At 35.6% G+C, this 15,767-nt stretch overlaps 1 protein-coding gene across 1 annotated transcript in view; it reads left to right on the forward strand.

Moving 5' to 3' along the window:
- LOC116842535 (protein argonaute-2) overlaps positions 1 to 12,761 on the forward strand; it is a 31,025-nt gene extending 18,264 nt beyond the window's left edge. Inside the window, exon 14 of the mRNA XM_032811890.1 lies at positions 45 to 12,761. Within this exon, the coding sequence (XP_032667781.1) occupies positions 45 to 153 (109 nt within the window). The 3' untranslated portion in view covers positions 154 to 12,761. The remainder of the gene's footprint in view (positions 1 to 44) is intronic.
- The last annotated feature ends 3,006 nt before the right edge of the window (positions 12,762 to 15,767 follow it).

Below are 15,767 nucleotides of genomic sequence, written 5' to 3' on the forward strand. Positions count from 1 at the left end.
GTCATAGTTGTGTTAATTTTGTCTAATGTCGCTATATCTTACAGTGGAGAAGGATCTCATCAGTCGGGCTGCAGCGAGGACAGGACGCCCGGTGCGATGGCACGGGCAATCACAGTTCACGCCGACACAAAACGAGTTATGTATTTCGCATAATTCTGTTTTTTCTACGTTGAGTCGAGCCACTCTCACGGGCAGTTGTCGGTCTTCATCGCGAGGGAAGAACCTCAACGTACCGCAATGGTGGCTCAGTGATGAATTTGCCGGGAAACTTCATGGGGCAGCGCGGATCCAGTGGCAGCCGCGCGCGCGACTACCAGTGGTAGCGTGTCGCATCACAAATTCTTTAGACTACTTATCAACGGTTAGGGCAATTCTCTCGAGTGGTCAGTTTTTTTTTTTCGTGTACTCTCCGTCTTTTATTTTCCCTTTTTTTTTTTTTACTTTCCCGTTTTAATTCGTAAGAAATCCGCGCGACAATTCGGGTCGAATTATGTATCTACACGCATTCGTTTTATCCACATACGTAGAGATAATGGTGAATTTTCGATGAACTTTCTGAATGTTGTATAAATCGAGTTTTTACGAGAGGTGCTCTAAGTTAATCATGTTTTTTTTTAGATTAGATTAAGGACGTTTTGCAGCTTGACTGGTGGAAAATCGTTGATCTTTTAGTCAAACTAACACAAAATATTGGTAGACTTTAACTATATTATAGACTAAAGGATACATAAATCAGCTGCAATGCGCATGTTATTACGCTTATTTTACCTTTTCTAAGAGAATTAACTTCTCTTGGCATTTGTGCACAAAAATGCAAAGAAGAACGTTTTTACGCAAAGCCATATGGAGTCACGATTATACATATATCTATATATATATGTATGAATAGTATGAATAGTTCGCTGTTCGCGAAACTATAGTACTTTGTTGCTTGAGTATAATTATTGTTTCTCGTGCCGAACGAGAATAATTTACATTCTGTGAATTTTAGATTTCTAATTATACTGATTATACCAATAGATTGGCATAAAACAATCGTCCCACATAAGAATGTTTCTGATTGTGTGATTGTTCTATATTGAGATAGTACTTTTGGTATGTGTACATGATAACTAGATTATTACTGCTGGTCATTTGTATTATCTATAGTAAATTCATGGGTAGAATTTATCAATAAAAAGAAAGAAAAGAAAGGGCGACCAGGTCAAGCTGCAAATTGTCGATGAGTAAAATGCGACCGAGTCGAAGTGAACTGTAAACCGTACTAAATGCCAAGGAAACTAAGCGAATGGCCAAAGTAAGTTAGGGATCTGTTAGAATAAATCATCGTCCAATAGAACACTTGACTATGAATAAGCTGGACAGCTGGTTACGTGATGCCTTTTAGAACTTAAATCACGTCGTGCCACACTGCTCTGCTGCTACATAATTCCCTGCTGTAATACCGTTATCTTTTATACAACGCACTTTTAATCAGTCTAAATCTAATGTCATTTTGAGATAATTCCGAAGTTAATTCTTACAAGACCGACGGAATAACACCATTGCGTGGGCACGCCTTGAAATAATCGGTGTATAGTGAGTAAGAAGGAACATATAACCTTTGTATGGAGAGAGAGAAAGAAAGAAACACATATATTAGTGATGTAATTGAAGTGTTATATACAATGTGTCTGGTAATTTAAGGTATAACGCTCGTGTGTAGGTACAATGCATCTAATTGGACAGAACTCTTGTACCATTTTGCAAATTTTGCAATAATTAACTCTTTAATAACTATTGCGAAATTTACAAAATTGTGCATCATTTTTCTGTTTGGCTTGATCCTTTCTACTTCCATACGATTATTGTGCCTTGAATTGTCAGACATCCTGTATATATGTGTATATATATAAATATATATATAGAAAGTGAATTATAATTCCGTAGCGTTAAACTGTGGTTAAAGTGTTGAAGTTTTAATGCAAATTAAGCAACACAAACACACACACATCATTTTTTATAATTTAATACATTACTGCACTCCGCCTCTCCCTCGCCACTTTTATCTTGTTTGGGGTCTCGTTAGGATGTACATTTTATTCTACTCATTTTAGTTTCTTATTACGCGTTATCGTACTGTACGTTGCACACAGCTCATTCTCTACGCTTACGTCAACTATCAATGACGCTCAGAATTAGCATAGCATCTTATTTGTGTTACAACGCGTATTATACACGCAAGAATATCGAGGATGAAAGTAAATTAAAGGTGGAGTTCGTGTTTGGTGTCTGAAACGGTCGAAGTGTTGTTTGTTTAGACAAAAGATAGCTATGAGAATGCACATCATGGCATTAGATCTGGGCTGATAACAACATCCTTTTAAAACAAAGAAACTCAGTGCAAAAACGATTAATGCAAATAATGCCGAAATATTAAAACGATGCCGAAAAAAATGACGAGGAATGACAATGTTCACAATATAAGTAGTATATTCAACCGATAGTTGAGTGATACTATAGAACATATGATAATAGGATGCGCAGCATAAAGTAAGCTATGTTTTATTCGACGTATGCGGCGAAAATTTTAAAGCTCTCGTATTTTTACTCTATATAACAGCGTCGTCTGATAGCGACTCCTCATGGCAGGTGTCTATCTCGGATGACAGAAATCTATTTAAATAATCCTGTTGTACAATAACTATTACAGGACGAGTCTTACGAGCCTTGCAAGTGTATTACAATATAAGTACGTGATTAGATTATCTAGATAGAGGATGTAGCGTATAATTATTATCGGTATTAATTATCGATATTAATTATCGATCACGACATAAAAGCCGATTATCGACTATTATTAATGTTAGAATCATTAATATACCAAGATTCTCTTCTTGTACAATTAACGCAAGCGAGTTCAGGTGGAATTTTTTTCCGTTGCAATAAACCATGATTTGTAGATCAGTATTAAAGAACGATGCGTTCTACCGAGAAAAGAAGAGAATTCTCCGGGGGTACCATTTTTGCCGAATCACCAATGATTATTCACCGAAGTTCACGGGAATGTTTACTGTCGATTGTATTAATGATTCTAATATATTAGGTCTACAAGTGATATACAATGTTAACATTATCTCAGAAAGTATGAAGAGGACCTTCTATCTTTAATATATTTATTCTAGTTGTATAAATTTAAGTCCGTACTCTGTACAGACTAGGGCTTTGACTTACAACGTGTCCCCCGTGAGAAACATTTAGGTTACCAGGTTAATGAATACTTGGAAATTAGGTGAAGAGCATATAACTTTCGGCATCTGTGTGACCGACCGAACAGCCACTTAATCTTAGCTGTAATAGTAGGGCAACCTGTAATTTGTATTGAAACATAAGAGTATCTGTAATAGTCGTAAGAAGAATTCATGAACATAGCAGGTATTGACCCCTTACAGCAAATATATGTGTAGTAACATATATAAAACAAAGTACGTAACATATAAAGCCGGTGGCATATAATAAGAAAGAAAACAAAAGAGAGAGAGAGAAAAAAAAAGAAAGATTATTATTCGCGTTGTTGAAAAAAAAAAAAGAGATACAATTACACGTACCAAATGTCTTAGCGCCGGGGAAAGACAAAAATAAAATATTAGTAAATTATGCATCATGAATCGTAACGAGGCCATACAGATCTATAAAAATAATATTCATATACATGTACATATGTATCGCGCAAAGCGCGATAAATGAATATTTCTAAAAATATTGATAATAGACAAAAAACAAATCTTCATATCTTCTAGGCGCATTTATTTTTTTTTTTTTATAAAATCGTCGAAGAGAATTCTAAGTTTTACTTTTTACTTAAAAAAAAAAATATATATATATATATTATCCAAATTTATTCTAAAATTATTGTTTTACATTTTTAAATATAGAATGTAATATATTTTTCCTTATATAAATAAATTTTTCTCGTCAATCTGCATATGAAAACAAGAAGATAAAGTGAATATTTCACGAGATATATTTCTAGATATATTTCTTATATTTCTAGATATTCTGACACAAAAGACAAAATATATCTTGAATATTTGCTATTCGTTGACTTTACTTTCATACTTTTACATTCAAAATAAAGAATCAATTAATATTCATGTTCTTTGCATCCATATAAAAATCGCGATGCGCAGCTGCATACTTTTTCTCTTTTTTAGTAATATATGGTCTGTTCTTTTTAGCTGCACTGCTGAACTGTGCAATAAGTTACAATGAGACAAATATATTTTTTCTCACTCTAACTTGTTGCACTGGTTTAGCTGCAGTGCAGCTAAAAAGAACAGAGCAATAGTTATGTCGCTATCAACATCGGTGAATAAAACCTCGACATTTAATGTACGTCATCTGTCATCAATATTTCTAGAGATGCTCGCCTATCGCGCTTTACGTGCCTTATCTTGCGTTTAGGTTTTAAGGTAAATCATGTTATAATGAACAGATGATATATAATTGGCAGGAGAATGGCTACCAAAATGAGACGAGGAATTATGCATGCTGCCTACCTCGTTTTGAGATTAAGAGAATAGGAACGTATTGCTATGCAAGGTTATCTCGAGTGTTACGCACTTTTTTTCTTGGTCGTGAATTGCTCGATATGACCACAGGATTGTGATAATTTTTCCGGCAAATGTTTTGTGAAAGTCTTTTGAAAACTTGCAAGCCCGTTATAGCTTTACATCGCTTGAACACTAAGATTATCATTTTATAATCGAGTCTTTCATCAAATATTCGTTAAGGAAACACCAACAACTCACAGATTCGCTGGGGAACTTACGACCAGGAGAAACCGCGCATTTTGGGTTATAATGTGTATGTTCAAATCTTTTGTGCTAAGTTTTTTATTCTACATATTTTTTAGCTCTGCGAAATAAATATAACAGGATTTATGTTTCGGTAATTAATATATAAAGCTTGTTAAAAATTATATCTATTATAAAATCGCATGTGTTAGATATTGTGTATTTATATTCGGGACGCCCTTTTAAAGTAGAGGAACGATGGCGACGTGAAAAGAGAATAGGCAAGTTTTATCAGACCATGGCATTATAGTTAATCGCGAAATTACTATAAATGATGTATAAAAAGAGCATAAATTATCAGGATTCGGAGAACTTTAATACACAGAAAGCATCATAATAATTAACTTTCTTCCACATATTGTATCATATTTTAATGTAAGAAAAATAATTTATATTTGTATATCTGTATACATTCGCACACGCATACACGTACACACACATACACATATACTCAAGCGTACTTTTTCAAATTGAATTTTAAAACGTGAGTGAAGAAAATCTCATTCACTAACGCGAATCTATATGTCAATATACAATATTATAGAATGTTGTACTCCTCTACAATAATTTGCTAGCCACTCGTATTTTACAGAGCTTTACGAATTATAGATATATGTATAAAAAATCACACACACACACACATACACAATCCCACATACTAAGCTTTATTGATAATAAGTTATTTTACTTCGAAAGGACATGTGTGTATATCTACTTTCGATATCGCTGTATAATAATAAGCAACAACCGACACTTGAACAAAATCGTGGATTTTGTTTAACTGTTGTCATTGATGCTACCAATTCTACAATGTTACTTTTGCAATCGTGCACATTATATCACATTTTGTTATTAATATAAATTTGTGAAATCATATCTACCTTGTTTTCTCTCGTATGCATGATACATGCATACGTTAAGCTTTTGCGAAATCAACAGGACATAGGATAGGATAATCATACATTATTAAGAAAGTTGTTAGATTAACCAATTTTTTACCTGCATTACGTCGATAAGCTTTGACAGTTGAAAAAGTGAAAAATGGAGTTATAATTACTAACGAGTCAATATATCGATGAATACCGGCTCTGTTGTATTATTCGCGGCGCAAAAATAATCAAATATGTTTTAGAGGCGAGTTACATTAAGTGAGCACATGTCGAGTAAATGTCTTTAATAAGTACCTTTTTTTATCATTTACATATGAATACATATAACAAGTAATAACGGGTAATATACGAATCGAAAGTAGAGGATACCGAAGTCCTTTCGAATTTACTCGATGCTGCGAATATCGATGGACCAGTGAGCAGGAAAACTGACAGTGAAAGCTTTCTGAGAGGATCAGGGATGTTCATTATTGCCTGATCTGGCTCCGGCTTTGACGCCGCGTTCTTCACGGATTTGTTCTCGACGTTTCGTGAACATTCCACTTCACTTGTCCAGGAGGCTTCTTCACTAGAGGGACTATCTCAGGTTTCAGGTTTCAGGTCACACTGAAGAAGTGAACTGGAATGTTCACGAAACGTCGAGAACGAATCCGCAAGGAACGCGGCATCAACTTGGGGAAGCCAGATAATTTCATCATAACGCGGGAATCTAAAGTATCAGATGTTCATTATTGTAAGTTTGCTACTATTTAAGCCTCGTGCGGCACATCACGCTCGCGAAACACAGGTAAAATCGAATGTATCTCAAAGTGTCAGCTTTAAAAGTGCCAGAGCCCTATGTGCGAACGATCGATAATGGAGCTTTATGATAATTAACACGGCACCAGCTTTCGAGTAGTCATAAAAGATATGTAGTCTTTAAGGGCTCCGTAGGTTAATGTTGTAATCGCGTCTGTTTCATTTCTGTTTTCTTCGAGCGTCTACATGAATTATTATTATGCTGTAACGACCAATGAGTTATAGTTTCACGAGTGAGTCCGCTTGAGATATAACGTGGGTTAATTTGTTCGTCCCGACGGAAACGACGGCAGTACCAGTACTGTACATACATACGACCGTGAGAAGTCGGTACCGAGCTATAATTAGTGATTCCGCACGTTGTTCGTGACGCTTTAAATAGGTTTAAGTGAAAGCGAAATTCATGATCAAAACGTAGGACCGATCGTCGTCTCTCATCAGCCGAATTTCAGCCGAGTCTTAATCTGAGGCTGAGGAGTCGTACGATTTGCCTTTTACGCAATGTGTGTAAAATATTCGACAATATCTCGCTCTGCCACTGATCTTGAAATCTCCCTCCGGCTTCCCGAAAGTTGTTACGCGTTTCAAGCACGATTTCGCCGGACTTGTCGATATGCCGTTTTCGTGCTTCAAACGTGCGCTAGAGCATTGTAAGCACCAATCAGCGCTAATAAGTAAGAGAACCGATCGCAGAGAAGCGAAGGGATAAGAGGAAACAGACGATCGTTCGATGGGTATTTACATTTTAGCGATTTTGCGCATACTGTTTGATGTCTCCGAACGCGTAATCCAAAAATAGCTAGATAAGAAATAGAAATATTGAACAAGCAATCCCACCTTTCGTTAAAAGAGACGTCAATGAGGCATTAACTGAATTTGTTCTCATTATAGTCCAACATCGACGCGTGTTTCGCATTTTCATTGCAATCATATCAATCGCGCGTGTAAATCCACGATATCCGTTAATTTAAGCCGCCGACCGAAAAATTCATCTAGGATATGTGATCACAGCGACGAGTTGGGTGTCAAATGAGCACGTTTCTGCGATTGCCATTTCCTTCTTGTTGTACCGAAATGAAATGCATAGCTGACAAAGTGAGCGTGAGCATCGCAAGTGATCGAAATTACGCTCGAGTGGTACCAATTTACGCTTAAGATTGGTGAAGACTTCAAAGAGACGGTATTCTTTGTGTTATAATTGAAATGCGCGGCATTATTTTTTATTTATGTTTTTTTTTCATTTGCGTATTCTTTATTTGCATCACAGTGTATTATCCTATGTCTATCGATATGACTTGTACGTAATATATTTTGGGGATATTGAATCAAAGTGTTTCAGTTATAAAGCACTGTAATTTCTTTCATCACATGAGACGAAAGGAGATATACTTAGTAAACAACTAGCAGTAACGTCACATCAATGCTATAATTTTCCACTCAATAATGTAAGTGCAATACAACATGTTGTATATATAACACAGTTAAGTGGGAAATTATATCATTCATGCAATATTACTGTTGATTGATTTATACTGAATGCTCAAATAATTTCCATACTATCTGGTAATCTCCGTGAACATTGAAATATCGTGAATTAACACATCGTACTTCAATTTTAAGATTGGAATTGAATAGCGGATTCTGGCGATTCTTTGCGATTCAAAAACTGCGGGTAATAAAATTTAGAGATCACCTATAATGTGTAAGAACATTTTCGCAGTTCACGGTTAAAAATTCACAGTAATAAGTATCTGAAGTTTCCAAAAGATTAGAAAGGAAAAGAAAGAGCACAGACGATTTGAAAATAAGTTAAAGAGCTTAGTACAACAGTCACCTGATTTTTTTTTAAGAACTTGAGAAAATAAATCTGAATGTAATTTCTCAGGTTCTTAAGAGTAGGAGAAAATTATGTTTCGCTCCAATATAAACTCCGTGCGGATAGTAATAAACTGGTTATCCTTTTAATCTTGAGAAGGAATTAAAATTGAATTTATATCTAATTTTTTCAAGGAAAAGAAATGCGGATGGATCACTGTTGCACTGAGCATCTCAGTTAAGCCCTCATTAAGATGATTAACGTTCACGTGTTCAGCTAATATTCATACAAATCATACATGCTAATACTATACAAGATAGTACATACCACAGAGTTGCATAGAGAAAGATACAAAGTTACACAAGATTCTGGCTCATAGATACAAGTGCATAGATAGTACAGGAGAAATGAAAGAAAGAGAGGGAGAGAGAACGCGACATTTTCAAGAACCCATCGCACAATATCCAAAACAAACCACAAAGAATCTCCGAGAGCAATGGTAAAATTCGCTATATGAAATTTCTATATTTACTCCATTCAAGTGCCTGGCGCCTTATCCGCGCGTATTACACGATATTAACCCCCGATACGATTTCTGAAATTCTAAAAAGTATTCCAAGCGAGCGAGAGTTTGAATATGGTGTAAGAGAGAGAGAAAGAGAAGGAAGATAAGGAGGGAGGAAAGAGAGAGAGAGCGAAAGATAGAATGAATGAGTGAAAAAGTACCTCAACTATTACGTTGATATCATCGTGAAATATCGAAAGGTGTGCCGCTGAAACGTGTATGTTGTGTGTCTCGGAGCACGGTTGATAATAATTAATTCATTAAGCAATCGATTAAGTCGAACATGTATAATATACTTGTTAAGGGGTGAATCGGCGAGTTTCCTAGCGTTCCCCGTGAACATGTTTGAGGAACCGACTGGCCGGTGCACTGAAAGTAAACATTTAATTACATCCAATTATTATATCCATTGAGGGTCTGATCATCTAGCGACAAATGCCTGGGAAAAGAGAAGGTCGTTATTAGTTATAAGGATATATATATATATATATATATATATATATATATATATATATACACATACATACATATGCGTATATACATAAGTATATACATAGATAAACGTGTATACATAGGTATAGCCGTGTGTACAGGGTGGGGCGATTAAACAACACTTGAACATGCGCCCCCTCTACTCTTTAAGATTGAGGAAAATATCTCGCGGAAAGGCTCGCTCCCAAAAATTATGCTTTATTCAACATTTATCCCCTAGAGTCACAGGACTTTCCCCCGGATATTTTCTTCCTCCGGCTGGAGACACTTCAGGAAAATCAATCGATTATAAGGGAAAATCTGTATGATCACAAATACAGTATTCTCAGTTTAAAGCAAATAACTTTATCATTAACACTCGTTCCCCAAAACGATGATGAATACGTTATTCCAATATCTCTGTCAAAATATTAAATCTGTCGAATTAATCCGTTGTATCATTTTAGGCGATAAACTTTGATGTATATGTGTGTGTGTGTACGTGTGTATGCGTGTGTGCGTGCGTGTATAAAATTCACCCTGTATACATATATATTCATAAATGTCGGATAAATAACTGTGGGAAAAGGGGGGAGTAATTAATAAAATAAAATCCGGTGTGTAAAATGTATGTGTGTATGTCGTTAATCACGGTTTTTCGTCGACACGACAGCCGAGGTCGGGAATAGCGGACTTTCGCGCGAGATTAATGCTATCGGACGATCACTGTTCTTGATTCGAGCAATTGCACAAGCCGAGCACGATGCGTGTTTTACAAACGATATATATGCGTTAAATAATCGATAACGACAATGCCGTCGTGACAAGCGTCGTCGGCGCCGGTGGGATAGTACGATCAGGGCACATATTATGGAACTCCTTGGAACCGATTGGAATAATTCCGTTTTCCCTAGGAAAGACAATAGAAATCTAGCGAATAACGTAAATATTCCGCTCGAAATCGATTCTGAAGAAATTCGTAATACGTATCCTAAAGAAGCAGTTGCGGCGCACTGCGAACAATTACGTACGCTCTGTACACTGTATATAAATTGAACGATGTTTATACCCATCGAAAAGATAGCTGTGAGTTATATGTTAGGTGCTGATGAAATTTCGTCGAATTTTATAATTTCATTGACGCGCACAATGATATTAGAAATGAGTCTTGTCACGGAAAGTGGCGAACAGCAATGACACTTCAATGCACTCATATGCGATTTTGTTACTATCGATGAAATAAGTACAACTGAAAAATTCGACGAACTTTCGCAAGCACCGCTATTCATCTGAATTCTGCGACTTTTTTCGAACCGTTGATAGCAACTACCGAAGTTAAAGTACGTGTTGAATTTTTTAAATAGAATATCATTAAGTCAGATATCATCAAATCGAATATCACGCGTGAATCGATTTAGTTTTATAAAACTTCGCGTAAACGATCGATTAAAAAATATGAAAAGAAGAAGCAGCCAAACAGTTCACGAGATCGGTTATATTTCGAAATCAATTTCGAAGTGTTAAGGGGATGCCATACTTGAAAACTTCACCGACAAAATACTGACTTTTTTCCGCAAACTTTTGTGTCATATTGGTTTCATAGAATTATAAATGCTTCTACACAATAAAAGTACGTACAAAAATGAATTGGAGCATTAAAGCAATATGCGACGAAAACGATAAGAAATCTCGAAAGAATCAAATTGATATCTTGAGCTGCCACTTAGCGTAAATATTTGCCTGATACAAAAATTCTGCAGCTTGTAAATATCGAACGTATGCGTTTGCCCCGCTCAGAAAAATTTTCAAGAACACTACTATACAACTGAACTTTACAACTGTATCTTTACAACTGAACTGAAAAGTTCAGTTCAGTTTCGAAATATACGAAAAGTTTGCAGAAAAAAAGATTTCTATACATGCGTGGTTAGATTTTCCGCTAAATATACAAAAAAACGCACATTTATATAAGGTTTATATATAGGATAAATTCGAGAAGAATAACGTAATTGTGCACGCAAAAAAATATCGGTTTATGTAACTGAATGGGGATCAGACAAAAAACTCGCTGACCAGAAGCAATATTTCTGTCACTGTTACCGAAAACGTTCGTCTGAATATTCAGCTACATTGAAACTCGATTGAGGTGACTGAAAGAAACTGGCTGAGTAGGAACCTCGTACAGGAATCTTTCTTTTTCTATATGGAGGGAATTTTATAGTAAACATTATTATATAGTAACATTATTATATTGTAAACATTATTATATAGTTAAAAGGAATAGATCGATATTCTGTCGTATTCTTCCATGTCATACGTACCGCTTATATTTTAAACTTAAAATATAAGCTAAAATACCTTATGAAAAAAATTGCCATATTTCTAGAGAACTTCACTATATTCTTCCAGTAAGATGGACCATTGTTGACAGTCTATTCTTGGATTTCTAAAAACATAGTAAAACTGTGAAAGGAATTTATATTCCTCGAAAAGAAACTATAATATTCTCTCCCAGGTAACAGAAAATTCAGTTGCAATAACGGAGTTAGTTTTGCATATAGCGGTGGCGGCATACGGTTAGTGGCGATCACTTCTATGTTACCGATATTTTTCGAGTTTGTTATCCATCTTTTGGCATCTCCTTAAATAATAGCCGAGATCACACGGTGTCACTTTCTGAACCAACGCACGCTCGCTCACTCACACTTGCGTGACATCTTAATGATTTAACTTACTGTCATACATGTGTCAAAAATCGCTGTTATATCGCTGCGAATGGAATCGATATCGTTTTCAATTGTAATGATCGTTTCATCACTCTTCGGCGGTATTTGTTACATACTTATTAGGCGTGTTATTTTTAAGGTCACCTAGTGAGACGTGAGACTCGTCGTTTAAAAGATAATCGTTTTATATTGTTGCGTATTCAAAAAAATGTATTCAAAAAAATGTTTCGTCTTATTCCATACCTATAATGCCGCGATTATACGCGGCGCGAGCTGCAATTGCGTTCGCGGCGCGAATTTGGAGTCGCAAGAAAAAGTCATGATCGATCTCTCGCGAACTATGCGTTTCCGCTTTGGCGCACTTTCACGTGAATGGTGACAAAGCTTCACTGTCGAGAGGTTTTTTTAGCCTCTCTCCACGTAGAGATTCGTACGCAATTCTGCTGTGCATTAATTGTAAATTAAAGACAAGAATTATGAACTATAAATATTAGTTTGTGTATCGTTCTACGAGATTACGGGCCGATTTGTCCAACCTCTCGGTAAGCTAGGCAACAGTTAAATCCTGTACGCCTGCCTTTGACTAATTTTAAGGAAAAAAAAACAAAGATAGAAACATGATTTAACTGTTAGTTGACATATCAAGAAGTTGCGCAAAAATCGACCTTAAGAAATAAGAGAAGCTGGGGGTTAATCATTGGAATCTTTTCGCCTAATATGAATTCGTGAAAAGTGAAAAATTTAATCTTGAAGATATTTACTCTTCATGAGTTTACATTAGAGGAAAAGATTCATGATTCCCTCCAAGTATTGCAAAATTATTCACTTTACATAATTTTATATTAGAAGGGAAGATTACATGATTGATCACATTTGATTACATATACGATTGTATTGATTAATTGATGAGTGTGATCGAGTTCACGTGAAAAGATTCGTGATTAATGCTCTGGAGCAAAAAATAAGAAATCGTAAATCAATCCATGTATATAACATGTAGCGTTAATTGACGTTCACGCCTCTGCTCACATCAATCAAAAATGAATTTGATATATTGGGATTCTGTGCGGAATCTCGAGGAAGGTTAACGTCGCGTCAGTAATTGTCCGCAAAACGTCTAACTCGATCGGACTAGAGCAATTTTCAAGCGGTTTTTTTCTTCTATTCAATGTTTCTTTGCCGATTTTCGTTATCACACCCCTCCGAGATGCACAGACGAGTCGCGGTTGAGGATCAACACTCGATGTTCTCGGTATTATAGTAGACCTCTCCGCGAATCTCTTTGTAAGAAGAGGCTATTCGTCTATTCACTCAAACAGAAAGCGAGTCATTCTACAAGAAATATGAAATATCGAAACAATGTCTTTCACCTTTTTGAATCCGTGTATATTGTTTGAAATTACATACGTCGTTAAAGCGATAAAACATCGAGAGATCGTCTCATATATCGATAAGTATCGATCGCTTGTGACGCGCTTCAAAAGCGAGTACGATCGACGATGGACGCCGGGTATTCTCTTAATTAGCGAAGTATTTTCGCCGAACATGCCCGCGGGAGATAGCTTTAACATTTTGTAACTTTAGTTCCAGATGAACTCTTCGATCACGCGCAATGTGTCTATACAGAGAGAACAATTTGGTTGAATCAAATAAACACTTCTTTGGAATAGTCCAAACGAATTTTTTGGTTGATCGAACAAAATTTTATTTGACGCAACAAAAATATTTATTTGCGGCTTAGTTTGAAAGAAATATTTTTGTTGTGTCAACCAAATAATTTGTTTGGACTATTCGAAAGAAACATTTATTTGATTCAATAAATCGGGTACCTAATCGCGCGCGTGTATTGTAACTGTTGATCACACTTTGAGGAAGTGGCTCGAAATAATTTAGGTCTCCCAGAAATATTCTAAACGTTTAATATTCTAAGGACATAGGATATCCATAGAATATCGTGTGTTGTCTAGGAATCTACAGTCATGATACAAAAATATGTAAATACACACGCTGCGCGTGACCGAGAAATTTAATTCGTTTCTGCAAAATGTTCGAACTATTCTCGCGGATTATGTATGCACGTTTCGATCGATTTCTTGTCGAGACATGTGCATACGTGTATCTTAGATCGGTCCAAAAAGTTTGGTTCGATTTTCTCAAGTCTGAAATTTCGTCGTCGGTGTTTATGATCCTTCGACCAATGATCCGGCAGCATTCTTATATCTCTGTCGTGACGACCGGTTTGATAGAATTAATTTTAATTTGATTTAGTTACCTTTAATTAATTTAATCTAGTTGGAAAAAGCCGCTGAAAATTGAAACAAACTTTCCGACCGATCTTATACGTATCTGATAATAAGATTAATTAAGAAGAAGGAGCCGGCAGGCGCGGAGTTTTCGAAGTGCAAATAATATGTATATGTCTGTCCAACATCTTGTACACCAAGATCGATTAGTTTGAACTTCAGTCAACGATATATTGTCTCTCTCCAGCGAGAAATGACTCGTCGATCGACGAGTCATTTCTCGCTAGGTCTTTGTCCACGTATAATCGTAAGCGTAATTTAAGAGGGTATAAAATCGTTGATCGGAGTGTTTCCGATTGCCCGAGTCGAATAATTTTAGCCCTACTTTCGGTCTCAACTAAAATGGAAACGGAAGTTCTACTTAGCGCCTATAAATGGCAGGGAACACACAAAATGCCACTTGTAGATTTTAAAGAGGACTTCCTGGCAAAGCTAACAGGTCATATGGGATCAAAAGAGATTGATATAGGTTTCACAGCATCAAAGTAGGTGTTGAATGGAGTATTGAAGTCGAAAGTAGGATCACACACAAAATTTCGACTCGGATGAATTCTTGGGCAATCCTTCCGTTATGTATCGTCAAGGTAACAATTTACCAATAAACAATAAACGAAAAATTGGACGTATGGCATGTATAAGACGTAGGATGAAACTTAACTATGAATTTGCGCAGAACAATAACAATAAAAGGTTAGAAAATGATTAAGGTGATTTAAGATAAAACTAAAATACTAGAGAAAGCGGGAACTTCTTTGTAAAATATATTGAAAACCCAAGAAAGACGAAGACTCTTGAAACTGGTAACATTCACTCGCCTTAGTCAGTTGCGCTCATTAATAACGAGACTATGATTGTACCATTATTAATTATTATTGTACTAATTAATATACATATAGTGAGATAATGAAGCACATAAGAAAGAGAGAGATGCAGCTCTCGATGCAATTAAAAGGACAAATAGTATGGAAGGAAATAGTAAGGGAAAAGGCATCGGTGACGTAATCGAGTCATCGGTATATAAACAAATAGAATATAAATATAAAATGGAATAAAACCACGAACGGCTACGAAAAAGATGGAATATTAAAAGTAAGCTACTAAAAATGATTCTACTAAAAATCCTACTAAAAATGATCAGTAATCTTGGCGTGATATATACGGCAAGATAGCTCAAAGCAACTTATCGTATAAATCACGCACGTTTAACCACTTCTCGTGTATAAAGATGAAGCAAAGTGATTACAATTTTATTAGCAACACTCGTTCTCGTTGTATATAAACTGTGTATGTATATATATATAAAATATATAATATATATATATATATATATATATATATATATATATATATATATATATATATA

This window comes from Odontomachus brunneus, unplaced genomic scaffold (assembly GCF_010583005.1).
Source record: "Odontomachus brunneus isolate Ranch 3 - 2012 unplaced genomic scaffold, Obru_v1 Obru_scaffold_025, whole genome shotgun sequence".
Classification (NCBI taxonomy): domain Eukaryota; kingdom Metazoa; phylum Arthropoda; class Insecta; order Hymenoptera; family Formicidae; genus Odontomachus; species Odontomachus brunneus.